This window comes from Sylvia atricapilla, chromosome 5 (genome assembly GCF_009819655.1).
Source record: "Sylvia atricapilla isolate bSylAtr1 chromosome 5, bSylAtr1.pri, whole genome shotgun sequence".
Taxonomy (NCBI): domain Eukaryota; kingdom Metazoa; phylum Chordata; class Aves; order Passeriformes; family Sylviidae; genus Sylvia; species Sylvia atricapilla.
Genome location: NC_089144.1, coordinates 17,094,563 through 17,116,793, shown reverse-complemented (window position 1 = coordinate 17,116,793; position 22,231 = coordinate 17,094,563). Strand labels below are relative to the sequence as shown.

The 22,231-nt window shown below is 45.6% G+C and overlaps 1 protein-coding gene across 3 annotated transcripts in view; it reads right to left on the bottom strand.

Moving 5' to 3' along the window:
- Window positions 1–22,231, bottom strand: part of FRMD4A (FERM domain containing 4A) — a 210,677-nt gene that overhangs the window by 82,753 nt on the left and 105,693 nt on the right. For all 3 annotated transcript variants that reach the window (XM_066318802.1, XM_066318801.1, XM_066318804.1), the window contains exons 3-4: window positions 14,338–14,432; window positions 7,257–7,349 (exon numbers count right to left, since the gene is read on the bottom strand). In XM_066318802.1, the coding sequence (XP_066174899.1) occupies window positions 7,257–7,349; window positions 14,338–14,432 (188 nt within the window). The remainder of the gene's footprint in view (window positions 1–7,256; window positions 7,350–14,337; window positions 14,433–22,231) is intronic.

The window sequence follows — 22,231 nt, the reverse complement described above, 5'->3', positions numbered from 1 at the left end:
TGTTGCAGTTCCTCTTGGCTTGGAGTGATGTGCTTCTCTGTCCTAAATGTGAGGTGAGGGCAGTGACTGGATCACAGCAGCACACTGCCTTCCTCCTCTTTTCCCTCTGTCACCAGGGGAATTGCCCCTCAATCTCCTGAGCATCAGCACAGCCCTTTCCTGCTCTTTGGTCATTGCCAAGAGTCACATCTTGGCTGTTAGAAGTAACTCGCTGGGTGTACTGTCTTGCATAACACCACCCCTCAGCATCTAGATAGCATCTTTTATCTGAGGATTTTGGACCATTTTAGGAATAGAAATCCCTCCAGCTGTCCCATGTGTTGTCAGCAGGACATGAAGGTATGATTTGTCTGTCAAAGCTGGCACGAGGGTCACTTATTTACTGATTCAACCCTTGGTCAATGCCATGGTGACAGGACCCCTCACAGCAGACCTTGCTGTTGCTGCACTGATGACAACCCATCATACCCACTGGTGTGAGGTATGAACACACAAATTGCAGTGAAAGGAGAAACAATGTCTGAGTGACTTTGACCCAGTCAGAGAATCCCAGTGTAGGCACTGACACAGCTATTGCAGCTTGATCCAAATTAGCTACAATTCCTACACTGACAGAATCCATCATTTCTGCATGGTACCTATCATGCAGTCTAAATGCTTCCCAGAATTAGACAAGACGATGCTGCCAGCATCAACACATTCAAAACGCAGCTCGAAACAACGAATTTTCAGAATGTCGCTTTCTTTACCCCCTTGGGTGGCTGAATGGAAAGGAAAAACAACTTATCCCCTTCTCTCAACACAGCTCACTTATACAAATATATTCCTAGTTAAGCAGAAAACAGAAATGATGTTATGGGACTCAAGAGCCAGACTACTATTAAGATGTGTGTGTAATGGATGGCTTAGCTCAGAGCTGTGTGCTAAGTAGCAGAGCCCCATTAGTTCCCTTCCTCAAGCAAAGGTCGGTTTTCACACAAGTAAATCTTCTGACTGGACAGAAGTTTCTCATATCTCTAAAGAGACTCTGAGGAGAACAGCCTCCCCGCAGGCAATTTATTACACCTTCCCCCGGGTGAACAGAGCAGGGGGCCACCCTGGGAAGGCTGCAATAAATTGTCAGCAGGGAGCCTTGTCTTCTAGCACAAACAAGGTCTGAGTGGCTGTATTTATACACTGCAGCTAGCTGGGAGGAGGGGATTTACAAGGCTGCCGGCTTTTGGGATCTTCCCACTTAGCATACACACAGCTGGTGCACACCAACCAGCAAAACACATGCTGTGCAAAGAGATCTGGGCTATGGCATGGACTGTATCGACAGAGCAGCTCATTGGAGACCCTGAAAGCAGTTTGGTGGAACTGGCTTGATTATGTGGGTTCAATATTCTAGTTTTGTGCTATTATTTCTATAGCATCCCACAGCAGCACACGGAGATGTAGAGCTATAATGTGAGCAGGAGATGGCTCTTTGTCTCCCCTTATAAGTAGCACGAATTCAGGGAGTTTCTGGCTCATTACTGGTACTGAGAGTGGGTGAGGGAGACAGCACAACTGCAAGGAGATCTGGGAAGAGACAGCTAGCCATAAGAATGTGGATGGAGCACCCCAAGGTGCTGAAACATCTCAGGGCAGTTCCCTGAGCAGTCCTGGGATGATCAAGCTCCATGGAAACTGGAGTCTGGCACTGCCCTCCTTGCAGTGCATAGGGATCTGCACAGGGCGAAGGAAGAGCAGAGGAGTGGAATAATTTGTGTATATGTAATTTTGCCCCAGCAACTTCTCCTGGGTTGTAAAAGGTGTAACGAACCTTGGGTGAGAGCAAATTCTGCCACTTCTCTTCCTCTCCTCTGGTTGCAAATTTTATGTGTTAAATAATCTGTTTGTGTGTTTCCCCCAGTCCCTGTAAACCCTAGTTTCACACTATGTGGCAGAAGGAGGGCTGTCTGCTCCTCCCTCCTCAGAGGGGAGAGACAAGAGCTGGTGATTCCCTCCTTCCCTGCCTGGAGCAAAGTGTCAGAGCACCACATACCCTTCTCTGGTGCGGAAAACTGTGGATGGAGAAAGGCAGCCCATTATGTGCAAGAGAAATAAATTGCTGAGGTTAATATTGTGTGGTTCTATGCAGCTCTTCCTGCCAAGGCAGGCTGCTGTCATCACAACCTCTAATCTGATTTCTTGGAGAGAAGCAAAGCTGAGTGGATGAGAGTGGCACACACAGCCATGGTGTGCTGGGATTCCACGTTAGTCAGATGGGGAAGTTGGGAGCAGGATGCTCTGAGTCTGCACCCCTTAATTGTCCCTGCCCATGTGTGAGGCCGAAATGTATTTCAGTGACAAGTTCTAAGGTCCAGCTAGCCCTATGAAGAACAACTATCTCTCTTCCTTCCCAGGCCAACTATTTTCAAATGGCCTTTGGCTTCTTCCACTGTTAGTATTATTCCTTTTCCCATGGAACACAGGTTCAAAGATGCCTATAAAGAAGGGCTGAAAGACTAAAATAGCATAAGGCCTCATTAACTACTGAAATCTGATCCAATTCCATTTAGATAGCCAGGTGTAACCCTGTGGATAGGAAACGCTTCCTCAACCCTGGCTGCGCCAATCTGCTTGAAATAATTTTAAGTTTATCGACTTGATAGGACAGAGGGATGCATTAGGTAAATACGTCTACCTCTGAGCAAGGGTCTGAGGTCAGAGAAGAGACACAGGATTTTTAAGCCAGCAACTTGTTGAATTCCAAAGCAGTCATCTTTGGATGAGTCAGATGAAATAAGTCAGATGAATTGCTCCTGAAAGGTGCCTATTTCTTTCCAGTGGTTATACAGGGAGGCTGCACTAATTAGCCATGACATAGAGCTGTCTGGCAGGTAAAGATGTCAGCTCTGGTGTGGTGAATCTCATCTCAGACTGTCCACCTGCCCCACCTGCCTCAGACCTGGACCAGTGCACACAGAACTGTGTTCCTTCAGGTTAAGGGGAGCACAGACACCCATGAGCTTTGCACTCTGTGTTTAAGTGCCAGTCTCTTATTCAAGGCCACTTTATTCTGTAGTAGCTGTGGTAACCTGGCAAAATGTTTGGTCTCAATATTGAGAGTCCTGAGCCCCCACAGCTCCCATGCTGACTTCAGCCTAGCCAGTATATATGAACACATGCCAGATGTTGCTGAACACAGACATTCCTTTGTGGGAATACTGCTAGCCCATAGATACAAACTCTGCCCCACAGTGTATTTGAGTATTGAGGATTTATTTCACATTTTGTTCCATGTCTTTTTGAAAGAAAAGCCTTTCCATGTGAGACGTTTTCTGATTTACTGTGACGACTTCTGCAGTGAGTTGTCACTGTTTAGCTGGTGAAGTTGCCCTGAGAACAAATATATTCATTCCTGGGAAAAGATCCACCAGTGGAGTGAATTTTATTTGCTAAGCTTGTTCATATAAATTAACAGCATGACAAACATACAGAAGATAAAGAGATCAGACCCATGCTGGTGCTTCCTTTGCTAAGGATTGCTAATCTCACATGGCCATTGTTTGAGGATGAGAACTCACTGCAGAGCCTGGCCAACTTTGCTTTCCATGAACAAACAGCATGTCTAGTGCTCTTGTTCTCTCTCACATCAAAGCCTTACACAAAAGGAGTAACTTTGCCTTCTTTCTGTCTATATGAGTCTGAACAAAATGCTTCTTTCCCAGCCAAAAGGATGTACCTGTATCTGAACCCTTGCAATCTCTATTTATCTCCTTTGCTGCCCAGGTCCCCACACTGTACTTAGGTTCCTGCACTTCACCCCAAAGCTCATGGTATGAGGACAATTTTCTCTGTTCTCTTCTGGCCTCAAAACACCTCTGTAAAATCAACTAATCAGGCAATCTCTCCTTTCTTCATCCCCGTCCTTTGCTTCTCCTGGACTTCAGTGGTGACTCTCATCTGGCATGTAAACCCTTTAAAGCAGGGAATGTCTTATCAACAACCAAGCAACCAGGGCTGTCGAAAGCCACCCAGGGAAGCTAATTCTAAGGTGAGAAATAATGTCACTCCCATTCTGTTGCCCAACATCTCTCCTCCCCTGCAAGACACATGGCACTCCTTCTTGCTTTCATGTGTGTCTTTAGAGTTATGTAAACACATGTTAGCAGAGTCTTATAAAATAATATTGCACAATAGCCATGGGGCAATTCACAGCTGCCCAAGAGCTCTCATTACTTCCTAGATTCCTATGTTCTCAGTGGAAAGCTTTCATTGAAGCACTAGATGACAACCTGAAGACAGGGAGGCAGGCTTCAGTAGCTGTGTAAATGTACAATGGAAGAAGCAATTTTTTGCAAACCAGTGCTAAAAACATCCTTCTAAAATCCCCCTCCTTTGACACAGTCCTGTGAAATTTTTGGTCTTTGATAGTGGAAGAGAGGAAAGACACTGGAGATCAGTGTTCAACAATGTCAAACCCCAAGGAAATGTGTGTTAAAAGACAAAGCTTCAACAGTGCTGCAGAGATTTTAAAAAGGGAAGAGAATTTCACACTGCAAAGCTTGTGAAACGTCCTATTTTCGGCACAGTTCTTTCAAGAAGCTGTTTCTTAAGAAGGCAGGCTTCCCTTTAAATGTGCTTTTAGAGCAGGCAAAAATCTGTGGCATCTTTGGTGGGCATTATGCCCTCCACATTGCTGCAGGAATGTTGAGGGTAAAAACCATTTGATGGTCACATTAAAGGTGAAAATGTTTTCACTGTAGCTTCTCCTCTTCACAAACTACCTTTTACTTTACTTGCCTGAGGCTTCATCTCTTCGGTAGTTATGCAGTGTGATTGAACTGTACATTTACTTCGACTAGAGGGAAAACCCCACACAATTGCTAAATCCTGATGCAATAAACAGAATTCTGTGTCATGAGCATCTGGCACATCCAGTTACTTGTCTTACTTGTATCTCCCCACTGAGGACTCCCAGTATCAACCTAAGCTTTGTCAGCTTCAATACTTGGGAGAGGTAATGCAAAAAGGTATCTGCAACCATAGGCAAGCCTTTATCTGTGACACAGTAGGTGTCATGGGCACACAGTTCCTTCAAAAGTAACACATTTGTGATTAAGTATAGTACAGCACTGACTATCTCTGCATTCTTCTTGATGGCAGCAGGGGGGAGGGAGCTTTCTGTTTATGGTACATTTATGAATGGCTCTGCAAGCTGCTGCAAACCCCCAGATTGTAAAAAAGCCACCCTGTCTATGGGTGGGTCTCTTTAGAACCTTTCCTTCAGCCCTTACTTTAGTTCCCAAGCCAGAACTGAAACCACTGGATAACAGATATGTGGGGCCTTTCCAACTTCAGCCATCTGGCTGGTGTCGGTGTCTTCAACTGCCTTCTGCTCAGATCAGATTTAGGGGATGGACATGGGAACTCATTATGTGCTGGGAAACCTTTTCAACTTCTGCCAGCATCTGACGTCCACAAGGGAAATAAGCAGTAGAAAAGGCATGGTAAGTTAATGCCTGTTCCTAACTCTTGAGGCATCTGGCTCCCAGTCCAATCCAAATTGTAACTCAGTGTGACAATCCACTCCACAATTACTGCCATCAATAAGAGTGTAAGTCCAGAGTCAGTCTGGTTTTCATACATGCAGACACTGAATGCTGAGTTTTTCCCTATGGATTGAGATTCCAGAACAGGAGGGGTCACTCATTCACTAACTGTTATCTGGATTTGTATCCTAGGATGTCTCTTGGCTGGGATCCCACTAGAATGACTGGTCCACTGTGCTGCCAACTTTCATAAAACAATACAGATGGCAATATTTATGCTTGTTGAGTGGTCTTTGAAATGAATATGAGAGTGGTTCGGTAGCACCAGCTTTCATGCATTTTACAGTTCCACTCCTAAGCCCAACACATAGCTCTTGCTCACTCAGGGCTTTCCCTGCTTTCCATGGGATCCCTGTCCTAGCATAGACTCCCCAGTCTGGCCCCTGCACAGGATGTCTGGTAACTGACTGGCCGTGTTCTTAATGAGCATCAACAATTTTGTGTAGTTCTAAGCACAGGTGGATCTGGATCTCACACGCTGAAGATGCTCAGCTCTAGATCTACCCTTAACTTAATTCTTTTCTTGGGAGATATCAGGCTAATTCTGGACTCACAGGGCTTTGCGCAGTCTTGATTTGTCCTAAGATATATCCACCACTAAATATGGGGACAAAACAGAACAAAGAGTCTCTTATCCTAAAAAGCTTGCCTTGTAATGGAAGTTAAACGAATGACAATCACTATGTGGAGAAAAAAAAGCTTCACTCAGGGGAAGAAACTCAAAAGTAGGTCTTCATTTTTTGTGGGTACTATGGAATGAATGAGAGTGATGTCAGATGTAATATAACACTGGAGTGGAAAGCCTAACAGAAAAAGACACAGTTGCACTGCACTGGCTTGTTCTAGACATGAGCTATCCATTAAAAGTAAGTCAAAACCCTCAACTTAATTTTGTACATATGCCATCCCAGCCCCCAGCCTCTCTCTGGGCATTTCAAAGCTGCAGGAGCAAATTTGTCTTCTCAGAAAATATCTCCTTTGGAGGCAAAGGCACTGTGTGCATAAGAGCACTGGCAGCTTCCAGCAGCTTCCAAACACTAACAGTTCCTTGTAAAAATCCCAGATGAAGTTTGAAGCTCTCAAACTGCTGTAATCTTCATTAAAACTTTTATAGTCTGGTCCAGCCATGTAGAAACCAACCGGCTGCCATAAAATTGCATCATTTGCTACTTGTGGGTAATTCACTGTAGCATTGAGTTCAGAAGGTGAATATGACAGAGCTGTACAGGGACAAATTTGGTCTCTGACAGAGTGCACACTGTGGGCACAGTCCAGAGGAAACTGATGGCTCACCAATGAGAAAGTGAGTGTTTTCCCTGCAGGTTGCTGGCTAAAGAGGGTTATCCTGGCAGAAAGCAGGCTTTGTTCTGCCACACTACTCAGCTTGGGCCTTCCAGCTCAAAGCCCATAAGCAGAAGAGTAAATACATAACATCTGATTTTGCCCTCATAGAACATTTCCCTGTGGACAGCTATGGGTGTCGGTGTGGCTACTACTTGTTTACACTTGAGTGAGAAGAGTTTGCAAAGCCAAAGAGCTCAAAAGAAACCTCTGTGGAAGTGTTTGTTTGCCCACAGGTGTTCCTGAGAAACTGACAAGCTCACTTCCTGCCCTGCAGGAAACAGGCTGTCTGGAGCTGTACCCCTTGAGAAGGGCTTGCCATCAGGCACTTACCTGACACAAAAGTACAAAACAACCGGTCCTGACTTTTTTGGGAAGTCATGTTCCAGCACCCGGCGGTCCAGCTGAAGCCAGTTCAAGTGTCCCCTGGCAAGAGAAGAGACAATTTTGAGCCTGACACCAAAGAGCTTTCTGACTCCTCACAGCAATGAGGTCTAGGTGTTACAAAACGTGAACCAAGATGTGTGCTATTTGCCCTGGACTATTGTATGGTATTTGAAAAACACACAATAAATGTTTGAGGAGCAGAGGCGGTATCATCCTGGCAGTGTTTCAGTCTGGGAATCGAACTGCTAAAGTTCAATCTGTCAGGGTGAAAGCTGGCAGCACTGAGCAATCAGGACAGCCCAAAATGTTATAAGCTTCACCTTTTTATTACAGGCCCCTGGAGCAGTTGTATCATTAAAAGTCTGTCAAGATTTTCATTAGAAAGCCTTATGGTTAAGAGTTTCCACGATGCCTGCAGTATTTCACTCAAGGCTAAACCTGACTCTACAACCTCAGACAGTTTATTTACCACCCACATGCCTGCAATAGCCTCTCTAGGTTTGCCCAGCTCTCATTTTTCCTTCTTCACAGAGCTCTTGAAAAACAGCTGCTCCATGAAGCGTTCCAGCTACAATTACCACATGCTGCTTTTCTTTTGCCTGGATGGTACCTGTCATTATTTTCTCCTATAATTTATCCATTCCTGCCTTGCTGCTGGAAGCTTTGCTGGGCAGGAGCTCTGTTCTTTGTCACATTCCCCACATTGTAGAGTGCTGTGTGTGCGTGAGAGGTGCTTTATAAATACCATTATTTGTATTACAGGGGCATCTTGCTCCCCAGCTGAGATAAAGGCCCTGTTAAATTAGGCACTGTGGAAATACCTAGGGTGACATTCAGGCCCCACTGAAGCTGGCCAGAATTTTGCCATTGCCTTCAGTGATGCTAGGGTTGCATCCTGTGAGCTTTTGGCTGTTGATTTCAGTCAGACCAGATTTCACCCAGAGGGAGAGGCAGCCCTTGCCTTCAGTACTCTGCTGTCTAGACAAGCAAGGGGAGAGAGAATTGAAATGATTTGGGGGAGAATCTTGCAGCAGATAAAAGCAGGAAATGGAACTCAGATGTTCTGAGCTTTATTCCAGTGCCTATTCACCAACTCATGATAATCCTTAAGAATAATTCTTCATTCCACTGAAAATGAAAATAAGGAAAAAAAGAGCCTGTTTTTTTAAAAAAGCATTAAATTACCTTCTAGAATTTCCGCAAACCTTAGCAATGTACCCTGTGTACAGCAAACACACTCAGCTTTCACAAGGGTTTGCATGTGCATCAGCATTGGGCAATTGAGAAGCCCCTTTAGAAAGTAAGCAATGACATCCCTGTAGCAATTTAACTGGATTTACAGCCCCCCACTCCATCTTTGCCTGAAAAATAAATAAAGGGGAAAGTAGCACTTTCAGGAGGCTCTGAATCACCTAGGTTCAGTGGCAATTTCTGCACTGCTGCCCTGGCTTATGGAGGTGCAGAAGAGGATGGGCCGCTCAGGGAACTTCCTGATCAGGCACCTCTGGGCTGCTCTGGAAACCTGTTGGGACATTAAATGTGCTCAACTGAGCACGGCACACTGCTTCAAACCAAGGGGTTCTAAATTACTGCTGAGTTCCACTCATCACTCTCCTAGGTTCAGGATCAATATGTCGAGAAAGAAGCTCTCCTCAAGTTTTGCCATGTAGAAGTCAGGCATTCAGTTTAAGCAGCCTTTGCATCTGTTTTGCAAAAGTACCAAGTCTCAGCTAGGTACAAATGATACATGTGGAGTTGGGAACTTTTCAGACTCATCCTGGACATCTTTTGGTATACAAAAGGAAAAGCTTATTTTATCCCCTAGACAGCCATGCATTTCTCTCCAAGACATTTTAACTTTCAGACAGTTTTTTCTCTAGATAAGGTTTTAAAATAATTTTTTTTCTCTATATTTTTCACTTCACCTAAAGGGCAGCCTATACTGTGCATTAGGGGCACAGACTTGCTGGCATCATGGCTACTGGAAAGGGGTGATATAGTGCAGATTTTCAAGCCAAACTAGTCACCTCATGTGTCTCCATTGCAGTACATGGGCTGAGGACAGTCTGCCCAGCCTGGGATCAGGGTTAGGATGGCCATATTAACTCATCTGGATGTAGGAACTAATTGGTCTTGCTCTGGGAAGGATGCATAGCTGGGCATCATTTCTGCTGCTGGCATGCTAGTGTGGGATCCGTGCATCATTCCCTGTTCTGTGGCACAGACGTGTACTTTAACAAGGTTTGGCTTTTAGAAGGTAGATATTCCAGGCTGTCAAAAAAGAATCCCTATGGAAAGATTCTCAGCCTGGGTACCCAAAAAATCAGAGGTATCTAGCTTTCCTGCTGCATCCCCCTTCTTGAAATCTGTAATTTTACCCTTTTTTTTTTTGGTCATGAAGTGCTGTTACGTTGCTTTTAACAGGCCTCAGGAAGGCTGAAATTAGCTGTGAAGGCCACAGTTACACATGGGATTGAAACTAGCCATGCTCACCCATTCCTCAGTACAACCTGAGTGTTTACCATGTAGGCCATAGTACAAAATGCTGTCAGAGCAAGGAAAAGTCACACTAAACCTGACATCCTATGCTGAATCTGTCCAGTTGCATTTGTGTCACCAACACGACAGCCACCAGCAGCTGATGGTGTTACACACACCAGTTCCCACTGAGGGTGAGCTGTTGACAATGGACTTACTGTCTACCTCTATGTTTATTCAACAGCAATGTCTGGGTTTGCCTAATGTGCACAAGGAAGGGTTGAGAAGCCATGGTGTAGAGCACAAAAAGTCACTTCAAGGTATTTCTTATTTTGAAAAGACTTGCTCTTTTCATTCTCATTGCATTTTAATAGTAGAAACCGGTTGGTATAATCATATGTATATATATACATATGCATACCAGTTCCACATTTATGTTGCACACGTACACAGTTCTGAGTACTGGGTAACACATTTAATTGCCACTGAGTTCTTACGTTGAAGAGTTTCATTAGTCTCATCTGCATGGAGCTTAAATCCAAAGCTCCTTCAGAGCAGGAAGGTCACCTAAATCCCTGCCAGGAGCTAACTGCTCACTGTACTCAATTACTACTTACAATCTTTCATCACTGAGGGCTTCTGCTCTGCAGATTGTCACCTGACTCCTTGTTTTCAAGCGTGCATGTGTGGCACATTGAGGATGGCAGCAGTGAGCAGTCACTGGTATCTGCCTGTGAATGTGGACTATCAGGGAGCCAAACTCCAATGCTGCTGCACCACAAAATGCTTTGCTCTGGAATCTGTCTTCAAGTTGTCAGCAGAACTATTCATAGAGCACAATCCCATGTAAGACAGGGAAAAGTATGGGAATATAACCCTAGGCATGTAGTAATCCTGACAGTTTTCATGGATCAGTTTAGTCAGCCTGCACTGGGATCCCATTCATACATGCCCATGTCTAGCTGGATTTCCTTCACGGTTCAATTTAGAGACACAAAGTAGCTTTTGTTTCATTATCACCATCGATTTGTTCATTCAGATATTTCTATCAGTGTATTCAGAAATAATGGTGCAAACAGTTTTGGGGGGCCTATAGGGAGGTCAAATACTGGAAGCCAGATAATTTTCTTCTGTTGGTTGTACTCATGTTGGCAGTTAAACTGGTGTGTCAATAACAAGCACATAATCACTTTTAGGAAAAAGCCTGGGTCCATTTAGGATACAGACTGAGTATGGATTTTGATGCCCAGGGTCCATTTTGTTGATTGTATGCAGTAGTTCTCTTTTCTCTTATACGTAAAGAGTGGCACATCAATGAGTACTTTGCCTCCAGGTGGTTCTGTTTATGTGGTTTTACTGCTTAGTGTCCAGTTTTCTGAAAAGTGGATCCACATTGATTTATGTTATAAAGGTGTTTGGACCAATAAACCAACTCACACCCTTTCAGTGTCAGACTCGTTCTGACACTGAGAAAGACCAATTAGCATAATAGAAACCATATAAACTATTTATATTTCCATCAATTGCAAAAGAAACAAAACCCCTTTAAGCTTACAGATTTTATCAATTACTTTTGAAGAGGCTGGGAAGCTCACTGGGTCATAAGAGTTTAACTATACAAATTTTGCAACACAGTGGACTTGGTGATTAAGGAACTGGTCTAGTGCCAGGGCAGGACATTATCCTCAGAGCTGTTCCCTCCGTTGGACCAGCTGTTCAACCAGGATGTGGGACACCTGCTCCCTCAGTCTGGCTCAGCCACATGGCTGGAAAGTGGAAATAGCCTTCCCCCCAGCTCCCAGGGATGAGGGGGTATTCCAGGGAAGGGTGCTACCCTGCTCTGTGGGGAGCTGTGGGATGCAAAAGTTGGTGGCTCTCAATGAAGCAGGTGACTGAGATCTAAGGACAAGTAAGGGACGTGGAAACCCTGCCCTAAGGACAAGTAAGAGATGTGGAAACACTGCCCATGGCCCAGATGGGGAGTCTGCAGTGAACAGAAGGTTAATCTTGGCCACTTGCTCTCAGTGAATGCTGGAGGAGTTGATACAAAGGGAAAGAGCTGGTTTGTGGAGATTCATAACCAGCTGAACTAAAATCCAAGCTCTTTCTCCATCCCTTTTCACTTTCAATCAAGCAGGATATTGCTCTTCTGGCTTCCTTATGAAGCTTGGCCCCTCATGCAGTACAGGGACACCCTTTTGACCTGTGCTCTCCTGCAGTTAATGCCTCACGCTATAAAACGTTCCTATGATCATTAAAATAAGAGGCGTTATTCTCCCCCCCATAATAGTCTGACAATCTAATTTTAGTCACGCTGAATGCAGTAATGACCCTTTATTATCACAAGAAACTATTAAGTTGCCAACGCAAAGGTTGTTCCTATTGATTTTCTTCTAAGGTTGTCATGATAGAGCGCAACTAATGAATGGAAATCCCCAGTCCAAATAATTTCTAAATAAATTACTCTCATAGAGCTTTTACTCTTAAATAGAAGAATTGATTTAATACTTTAGTGGCTTTTCTTCTTTCTAAACTTGCAATTTAGCCAACCTCAGACTACATTTATGAACCAGGCTTGTTCTGTTTTAGCTGGTTATGAGTCCCCTTAAAGTAAAGCACATGTAAACTCAGTGGAGAGTGAAGAGAAATGTCCCTGAGGGCTTGTGTCACATAATTTAAGGGTTTCTTTATACATTCCTGGTCTGTATTAGGTAAAGGTCTGGGTTATGTGCCCTGCAAACACACATTAAGAGACTGAAAAATTCTCTTTCTTCAAAAAGTAGTAGAAACAAACTTCCATTTCACATTGCAGGTTAAGATCTGTGGTATAGACAGCCTAGTTTATTTTCTGAAGTTGGCTTGGGACATCTATTTCTAAGACTCTGCCCAAGGCCCCAAGTATATTCTTTGGCTGTGTTCAATCAAATAAAACAACTGCTGTTTGTGCCTACTCTCTTCAAAGCATTTTACAACTGATGAGGAAGTACTTTTGTCAGGGTTATTTTCATAGCACTGAAGAAGCCTCAGTGCAAATGTCAGCATCACTATGGGAGAGCAGAAGGGTTTCAGACCAGCTTCAGAAGAGCTACGACTTACTGCTTGTTTCTGGGCTGCACTTCCTTGCTTTAGTGAGGGTGTCCCCAAATCTTTCATCTGGGCTGGCTGAGCATCTCCTGAAAAGCACCCTGCTCCATCTACAGGTCTGAAGGTGACCAAGTGAGTGGATGCCATCACCCAACCCTTTGAATCCTGCCTGGACCGTGCACATCCATCTGCATCTGCTATGTAACTTCAAGCTCTGCCTTGACAGCCTCTGTCAGCTTTCACTCTTCCTCCCTTTGCTAACCCAGATCTTTCCTCACCCAGTCAAACCTGGAAGTTCCAGGGGAGGCTGGGCTCTCTCTAATTGCCAAAACCTACCTCCTCATTAACTTCCCTTGCACTCCCAGGGGAGCCCTGTGCCCCCCCAGCTGAACTAAGAGCTGGGACTTGCTCAGCTGCTCTCTGCTTATAGTTTGAGATGTGCCTTGTTCCTCCCCTGTGCTCTTGGGACTAATAAAGGAACATTTTCATCTCCTAATGTGCTTTGGCTTTCCTGTGCCGCTCAGGCAGCACCCACTGAGTAACTTGCTCTCTCCAAGAAAAAACACTGTGATGGGAGCAATTTCTTACTCCTGCTTCATAAAAGGCAAGTGCTTCTTACTGTTCCTCCTCGGAGGATTAGTCTCATTAATTTGTGTTGAGTTGGAGATCTACAGGGCTGAGCTACTCATGTCAGTGAGCTGGGATGGATTCTGGGATCTCATCTGATTTGGATTCTGCTTCTGCACGTGCCTATTGCTGAGCATTCTTCCATCGTTGGAGCTGTGTCCTGAGGTGGCCTCAGGCTGTCCAAGGCAGGTGCTTGCCAAAGGAATTGACTTTAGAGGGGTGACTGCTGCTGAGATGAATGCGGATATGTTTGCGCAATTATCCAGCAGCCTCTGATTATCCAATCCTGAATGGTTATTCCAGCAGATAATTTACATTTCCCTGCCACTTCAGCAGGAGAGCGGAACTGGCTCGTGACAGCAATACTGCTGACTCAGCTCTTCTGGGGACACAGCACTGGCTTGAAAATCTTGTTCTTTTGAAATGATTTAGGTGTGGGAAGCCTCTTCCTGGTTAAGATACAAGGAAAAAAAAAATGATTGCAAACCAAGGTGGGTGTCCACACAAGACATAGTCCATATGCCAAGGATGGTGTAACTCCTAAGAGAAAACAGCTGGAAAAACGTAACAGGATGGTGCAGTAGCACTGAGAAGTCACAGTCTGGGACTAATCATAGCCTTTGGCAGACCTTTAATGTTTCTCCAGTGCAAATTTTATTCTTGTTATTTAATCTGGGGGTAGATATGGCCTGTCCTGAGACAAAACCTCAAATTTTGTGGTAATTTGGTCCATGCCTCCCTAGACCTTGGTCTAGGACCTAAGTGTACACAGTATTTCTACACCAAGATTTTCTGTGACTAAGGTTTGCCTCTTAGGTCTTTGATTTCTCACACTTACGTTTCATCTGTGAATGCAATTCCAAAGTACTCCTTCTCCTTCAGGTTGAAATGAGATGCCACCAAGTCAAGCAGCTCCTTGGCCAAAAGCTTTGGCTGAAAAACAAAAATGAAAGAAAGTGATTAATGAGGAGAATTGGATAGAACTGCACTGTGCTTGAGGAGGAAAACACTATGCTTGAAACTACTCCACAGCTGTTGCTTTTATGTTCCCTCTGGTGTTCAAGCTAAATCTGCAAGGAACATTAGCTCCTTGAAATGAGCAGTAGTTTCCCTCCTAGGTAAATACTAAAAACCTGGCAATTCTGACCTATTCAGCACTTAATGTCTCTGCAGACGGATGATCTGCTGCCTGCCAGTGCTCAGATCTACCAAGACCAGCCCACTCCTGCCTCTCTGATAATTTTAGTTGTTAAAGCTTTTTATCAAGGGCCCTTGCAAACACGATTCAGACACCCACTCTCTCACACACAGCATAGATATATGCTCATAACACTAAGAAAATACATAGTGCCAAAAGATAGAATGTGACGGGACCAAATGAGAAGTAAATGACAGAACAAAATAGTTTCCCATTCACTATTGCTTGTCATATAGAGATAAGGATACATCCTTAAATTTAGGCACTTGGAGTGAAAGACAGGAAAGCAGCACACAAAGTACTTTCAAAAGTACTTTCAAAATACTCTTTGTAAGACAATAAAAGCCAAGCTCAGAGTAACAGAAGATGGTTCATTACTACCTTTTCTGCAAAACCTTATTTCTCTTTCAACTCTAATGTGTTATCCTGCCTCTATGAATTTTCATCTGCTCTGCTGGGCTCTGGTTTTGCCATCCAGATTTCTGAAGCCTTGGCAATAACACAGCTCTCGTCCTCACTGTCACTTGTAGGAAACAAGGGTACAAAGTATCCAGGTAACTGCAGCCTTGTAATATCCCCACATCCCAGAGCTGCAATTGTTACAGCAGCCCTGGCACAGCTGGGGTCAGAGATCCCAACAACGTTCCCTGGTGACTGCTCATAAGGATTTGGTCTACAAATCTCTGTGCTGCAAACCTCAGTGAAAATAAAACTGTCTGCAGGCTTGACTGCCCCGATGAGTCTGCCAAGCAGCTGAGTCAGTTACCCCAGACATGAACCTGTTGTTAAATGGAGGTGAAATTATGATGCTGTGCAGAAAATGGGTGGCAGGGACATCAGAACCCTGCTGTCCTAATCAACTGCTCTATAAGCACAAACAGCTATAGCAGAAGAAAGCCTCATTTGTACCTAACCTCCAAACAGATTCATAAGATTCAGACTCTTTGAAAATGTCCCTAAACCCAGCACTATCACAGTGTCTGACACAGCTGGGACATCTACTTCTTTGTATATTTTCCAGGCTTTCATTTGAGCATTACAGTGTCTTCTACCCACCCTTGTGGGGACATCCAATGCATGGATTTCTAGATCATGCCAAAGAAAGAAGCAATAGCTGTGCAGCCCTGGCTTAATGCAGCCAGGACATCAGCAGCATCCCTGTCTCCTATAAGATAAACTTCTCTTTGTCAGAGCATTTTAAGGACAAACTACAGTTTGACTTATGATAGACACAGATGTTGTGATGAAGAGGATGGCAAGACTGCCACATGAATTCAGAGACACACAGGCTCAATGCAGGTAGTTACTGGGAGCATTGGGTGAGTTTTAAGCTTAACAACAAACAAGCACAAACTTTTAGAGAAGAGAGAGGAAAAAGGACTTGTTTCCTGCTGTCAATGTGCATTTTGAAGCCTTGCTTTTCTCCTGCTCTTGCGCAAGGGTCCCTGCTTCTTTCTCTTCTGACTAGGCCAAAATCTCTCTGCACCAGAAAGGGATTTCTTCCCGTCTCAGGGCTACCACAAGAGGAGGGGTGGGAACGCAAGGCAAGACTGACTCCCCCCTGGCCAAGGCCATAGTGGGAGCAGTTGGTGGAGGTGAATCCAGGCATGCCCATGCTGGAGTGAACTGCAGGCTGGGAGCTGCGTGACTGTCACTGCCTGGTGCCCAGTGCTCTGTGTGACTCAGTTGTTTGACAAATGAGCAATTGTGCTGCCAAGCAAGGGAGTGAGCCATCAGTTAGCCTGGCTGGGTGTCCCACCTGGAGAGGGCAGGGGTGGGAAAGAGTGGTGAAACATCATGCCTCAAACACAGCTGAGTTTTCCCATGCCTAGGTTAAGCATATGGAAGGTAAAGGTTGAGCTTTTGCAAGAAAGCAGGACAGAGCAATGAAAACTTGATGTGTAAGAGACTGCCCATGGACATGGGGAAGATGTGGGTCCCTCTGCTGCAGTCAGACAACACTGCCACAAGGGACACTGGACAAAGGAGAAAGTCCCTTCTGCTGTTCACATCATGGAGAAGTGATGCACCACTTTCCTTGCCCCATGCACCATTGCATCCACCCCCAGCTATCACGTAAGGAGCAGCACCTTGCACACCTGCCTTAAGCCACTCTTCTCAGGATGAGTAAATGCTCCTTCCTTATTTCTGCTGAATGTGACCAGGCTGAAAAAGCCAAGGAGAGATGGTCAGCATGGTGTGACAGCTTTCCCATGTCTGCTGCCCAGAAGCAGATGTTCCTCTCCCAGCACAGCCCCCTGAGGCTTGGCAGGGGTACGATTTCCAGTGCCCTTGCAGTGGGGCCTCCTCCAAAGCCTGTGGTAGCAGATAAGGCAGGATAACCCTTTGCCTTGCAAGATAAGGGAAAAGAACAATAGATGCAGACCCAGTACTGGAGTGGTGCCAGGTTAGTTTCTGGGCCAGAGTCCCTGAAGAGGCTTATGGCAGTGAAGTTAAGCCCTGCTAGTCCCCTCCAAGATTACTTTCCACTCTTCCCTTAAGCTCTGCAAGGTTATTGTCCTTTCCAGTGGAATGACTCGGGTGTCCTCCCAACACAGACAGGCAACCTGAGTTTTTGGAGGGGAGGGGAGGAAGGTGTCCTCTCCACGTAGCACAGACTCCTCGAGACAAACCTGCCCAGCAGGGATAAAGCAGGAAAAACCAGGCAGAAGCTGAGCTGCAGCCTGTCCCGCTGTCTCAGGAGAGACCCACACGCTCGATGTTAGCGGTTAATCTTCTTGCCATTCGCGATGGGAACGGCTGAGCAATGACCTCCTTTCATGGGAGCTGCGCAGACAAAGAGCTCATTAGCAATGCCTGTGGCAAGTTGTTTTAATTCATTATTAATTTCTGGACTTCATTTTCCAGAGGGAAAATTTTGCATTAATAAAACTTCCATCACAGACACATTGAAGGAGATGGGAACTGGTCTCTGAGAGCAGAGAAATCAATAGAAAGTGGGCCTGGGATCTTCTGGATTCAATTCAATTGAATGGTCAGAAAGATGCACCTTGTGCATCCCACAGAAAAAATCAGAGTAACAGGTGGCATTCTGAGTAGAAACTGAACCATGTCCTCAATGATGCAGAGCTACAGAGCTGGACCGTGTCACTCTGTGAGCTGCCCAAGCAGGTGTGGAGACCCCTCTGCATCTGCTACTCCTCATCTCCTGCCTACCTACACCTTCCTGGGCATCCTCCATGTAACCTGCATCACAAAAAGCAGCCTGTGGGGCTGTCATAGCTGCAACTGGCTGGCTTGAACTTGGGATGGGGAACACCAGGAGAAATACTTTGGACCAGTGAGGGCTGAACATGCTTTGCTGGTGGGGTAGGTTGTCAGAGCAATATTATACAGCCAGGGAATCTCCAGCTGCTCCCTCCTGCTATGGGATCCACTGCAGAAAGGCATGTAAAGAACAGTGCTCTGTAAATCAATTGTTACTAAAGCAACTATTGTTACTAAAGAAATCAGCATGGACCCAGCTGTGGTCCCAGCACACTGGAGCTGTGGCCCTGGGGAAGAAGAGCCTGCTCCTGGTAAGTGCTTACTCCTGCCAGGAGGAAAGGCTGAGGGACCCACACTCCAGTGTATCCAAGTCTCTGGCACAGACACTGGCCATTTATAAGCCAAACCCTGTCCCTGAGGCTCCCCTGCGTGGCAGTAACCTGAGTGCTTTCCTGGCTCTGGATCCCTACTTGTACTCCCCAAATCCTGCTCCAGCCTGGAAAAAGTTACATTTTTCGGCCAGGACTTCCTAACATGACATTTTCTACAAAAATTAAAATGTCAGGATTCACTTGCCAGATGTGATGGCACCAAACCTTGTCAAGGGGATTCCTGATACTCTGCAAAGCAGACAACTGCTGTGAAGTCAAGCCTGACTTCAGAGCACTCTGAGTTTTCTTCCTTCCCTCTTGGAGAGGCAGAGGAGAAGAGATGGACTCATTAGAGGCTGCCTCCTTATTAGTAGAATGACCCAGACATCCTTCCCTGCTCCCTGGGCCATGCCGGGGAGGTCTGTCTGACATGATAATGCCATGCATCCACAAAGCCTCAGCAGTGAGAAGCACAGTGAAGACATAGCTGGGGCTCTTTGCAACCCTGCAGGCTTGAAGGAGTGAACTCATTCCCTCCTTGTCCTCCAAAACAGCTGAAGTTTGTTCAAATAATGACTTGGAGGAAAGGGAGAGCTTTATTAGTGGTGTCAGGAGGCAGCAGGGAAAGGGCTGAGCCTTAGTAGCAGTTCTGTGACTTGAACTAGCCATGAGGAAAGATGATGAAAAACCACCAAAGGCAATGCAAGAAGGTCCATATGGGATCATACTTGGCTGCACTCCAAGTGTTGTCTCCCTGCAATTCTCCATTCCTTAAAGAGCCCACTCCATACCCTAGACTACAGGCACAGCCTGTGCTAGCAAAAACTGCACCAAAAGAACTTCAATGCACGCCATGTCCAAGCTCTGTCTGTATCTCCTTGTCCCTATTTAAAGGACGACTCAGCACCGGCAAATTAACCACAGAGCATGGGTCTCTCTTCCATGCACTCCAGTTATCTCTGCACAGAGGCACTCTACAGGTGGCTCTTCCCAATAAGATATGATGGCAACTTCCCTGAACAACCGCAGAGCACAGGGAGCACTGAAGGCAAGTAGGGAGGGGAAGGACAAGCCTTGAGCTCTCCAAGAGAGCTCCTTCGAAAAGGGAAGCTGCATAAGGAATTATGATTCAAACTAATGCCACGTCAAAATGTTTCATTGGCTCTTTGATATATTTATTGGATGAGTTCATATTAGCATGAGCTCATTACTGTGGGCTGCTGTACCCACTGGGGGAGCAGGCTGGGGTGTGCTCATGGGACACCTCCCCAGTGCTGAAAAGAGGAAAAGGAGGATGTGAGATACAGCTGATTCAGAGCAAGACTTTGCTGCTCAAGGTGACATGAAAACCCCATTTTGGTGCCTCCTAACACCAGCCACTGTCATACAGGTTTAGTGATAATACTGACATGGGCATGTGTTAGCCACAGGATGAGAGGAGAAGGAAGAGGGCTTCTGGAGAGAAGGATTTCTTATAGACTGGGAGAAACTTGACACCAAGCTGTAGGGAAGGGATGCCATCCAAAGGGACTTGTACAAGCTTGAGAAGTGGGTCCATGGGAACCTCATGAGGTTCAACAGGGTTAAGTGCAAGATACAGGGTCAGGGGAACCCCTGGTATCTGGTATTTCCCAGAGACAGGCTAGGGAATGAAGAGATTGAAAGCAGCTCTGTGGAGAAGGACATGGGGGTACTGGTGGATGAAAAGCTGGGCATGATTCAGCACTTGTGGCTCAGAAAGCCAAACGTGTCCTGTGCTGCAGCACAAGAAGTGTGGCCAGCAGGTCAAGGGAGGTCGTTCTTCCCCTCTACTCTGCTCTGGTGAGATCCCACCTGGAGTGCTGCGTCCAGCTTTGAAGCCCTTAGTACAGCAAAGACATGGAACTGTTGGAGTGGGTCCAGAGGAGGGTCATGAAGACAAAAGGATGGAGTGCCTCTCTGTCTGACAGAGACAGAATGGGCTGTTTCCATCAGTCATTGTGGGAAATACAGCAGAAACACAAGCATTCCAGTATTAAATATTCAATATAATTAAAAGACAATGTTACTGAGATTTGAGCAAAGTGAGGAAGTCTGGAATCATGTGTTCCCCCAGTGGAAAGACAGACTGCCCACTTTTGGCAGAGAAGCATGTTTCTCTATGACAGCTTCCCATTAAGCTTAAAAATGAGTGAGTTATAGAGAGAGATTATCTATCCACAGTCCAGCAGTGGCATGAATAAAAAACAGATGACAAGGTATTAGCAGCTGCTGGTATGTCCCTAGAAACTCAGGCACACACAAAGTATATTTCATTGTTTTATTAACTGTCAAACAAGCCTGTCTGTTCCCCCTCCCCCATGTCATAGCTTCTCCCTAATTCTCTGCAGCAGAAGGTTTCTGGGTAATGTATAGTTTCAACATATGGACAGACACGTGCCATCCAAATCCATCCAGCACAGACAATGTTGAGCTGTGGGAACCAGGTCTAGCCAACTCACACCAAGCAATGCCTCACTCATTAAGGTTAAAAACACTGCTACCATCTTTGCTGGAGAGACTGAGAGTGCAATATAGCACAAGAATGCAGATGAGACACTGCTAAGCCAAGTGCTATAATGCTAGAGATTGCCTGCAAGGACTGATGCTCAGCGCTGATTTTGTGCTAGAACCCAGCTGTGGCCGGGCACAGGCTCCAGGACTCAAACCACGGGTATTTAGCTGTGAGCAGGTTTGGTTTCTGCAGGATGGACCATGAAGTATGTTTAGTTTAAACCACCCTCTCAAGTCCTGTTGATTTGGTCAAATTTTGCTCAACATTCAAAGGCTGAATGTTTGAAAAACCTATTTTTGGTGGCCTGACTTGCAGTATAGGCTGGGGAATGCGTGCAGAGTTTGGCCAGTCCATCAGAGGGAGAGGTGAGGTGGAAAAGAACAGTCTGCATGAATGCAGAGCAATTTCTCCCGTGGCTGTGCCCAGTGCAGTCCTACCAGGCAGGGAACAGCGCTTCTTCTTGGGTCTGCTCGAGCCTTGGGCGGTGAAATCAGGAGGAAATGAAAGTGCCAAACGGTGCTTCACGCACAGTTCTTCCCCTCCACCGACTATTAGCGTTTGCTAATGAAGCAAACTCCAGGTTCTCGCTATGAATTAGATCATCTGCTAAAACCAGCCACAACCCTATCGTCCAACACCAGGGAGATAAGGGCAGTAAAGAAGCCCGTACAGCCCTGTGTGTTCTGCCTCTGTTCCTTAGGGCATTGATACTCACTGGCCAGCAGCCTTATCTGCTGAAAGCCAGCAAATGCCCCATACTCACCCTTGTGCACTGCCCCAGGATAGCTATGGACTGTAACTCCTTCCCTCCCCTGCTTCCTCGTACATGGAACATGAAATTCTTTCATCCAGGGGCCACTGAACTGTGCCTCACTTGCAATTCTCCTCTTGTCAAACTGGGTCTGCAACAGCTCTATCATCCTCTTGTTTAACCCATTTCACGCATTTCCAAGAAAAGAAAAATCCAAAGTCACTCCATTCAATGTTGTGTAAATACCCAGTAACAGCGCTTTTGGTAATTGTGTCATCTGAATGCAGGGCAATAATATTGCACAAAACTGCTCAGGCTAAAGGCTTGGGGCTTTGGGGGCTGCAATTCCCCTTGTGGGACAGATCCTCTATTCCTCAACTCCACGTTATTATGTCAATATATGGAGTGCACATAATCAAAGCAGGCGGGGATGTATTTGGATGAAAAATTATTCATTGAAATGCAAAATGCCTGGAGAGGGAGTGCCTTATTTTTTATCACAGAACAGCTGAACTCTGTCAGTGCTGGGGACTGGCGGCAGGAGCACTGCTCGCGCTGGCACAGGCTGCACCTCCTTCCCAGAGTCAGGGGCTGGCTCTAAAATCTCTTTCCTTCATTTACATAAGCAAATGAGACAACTTGCCTTCAGCA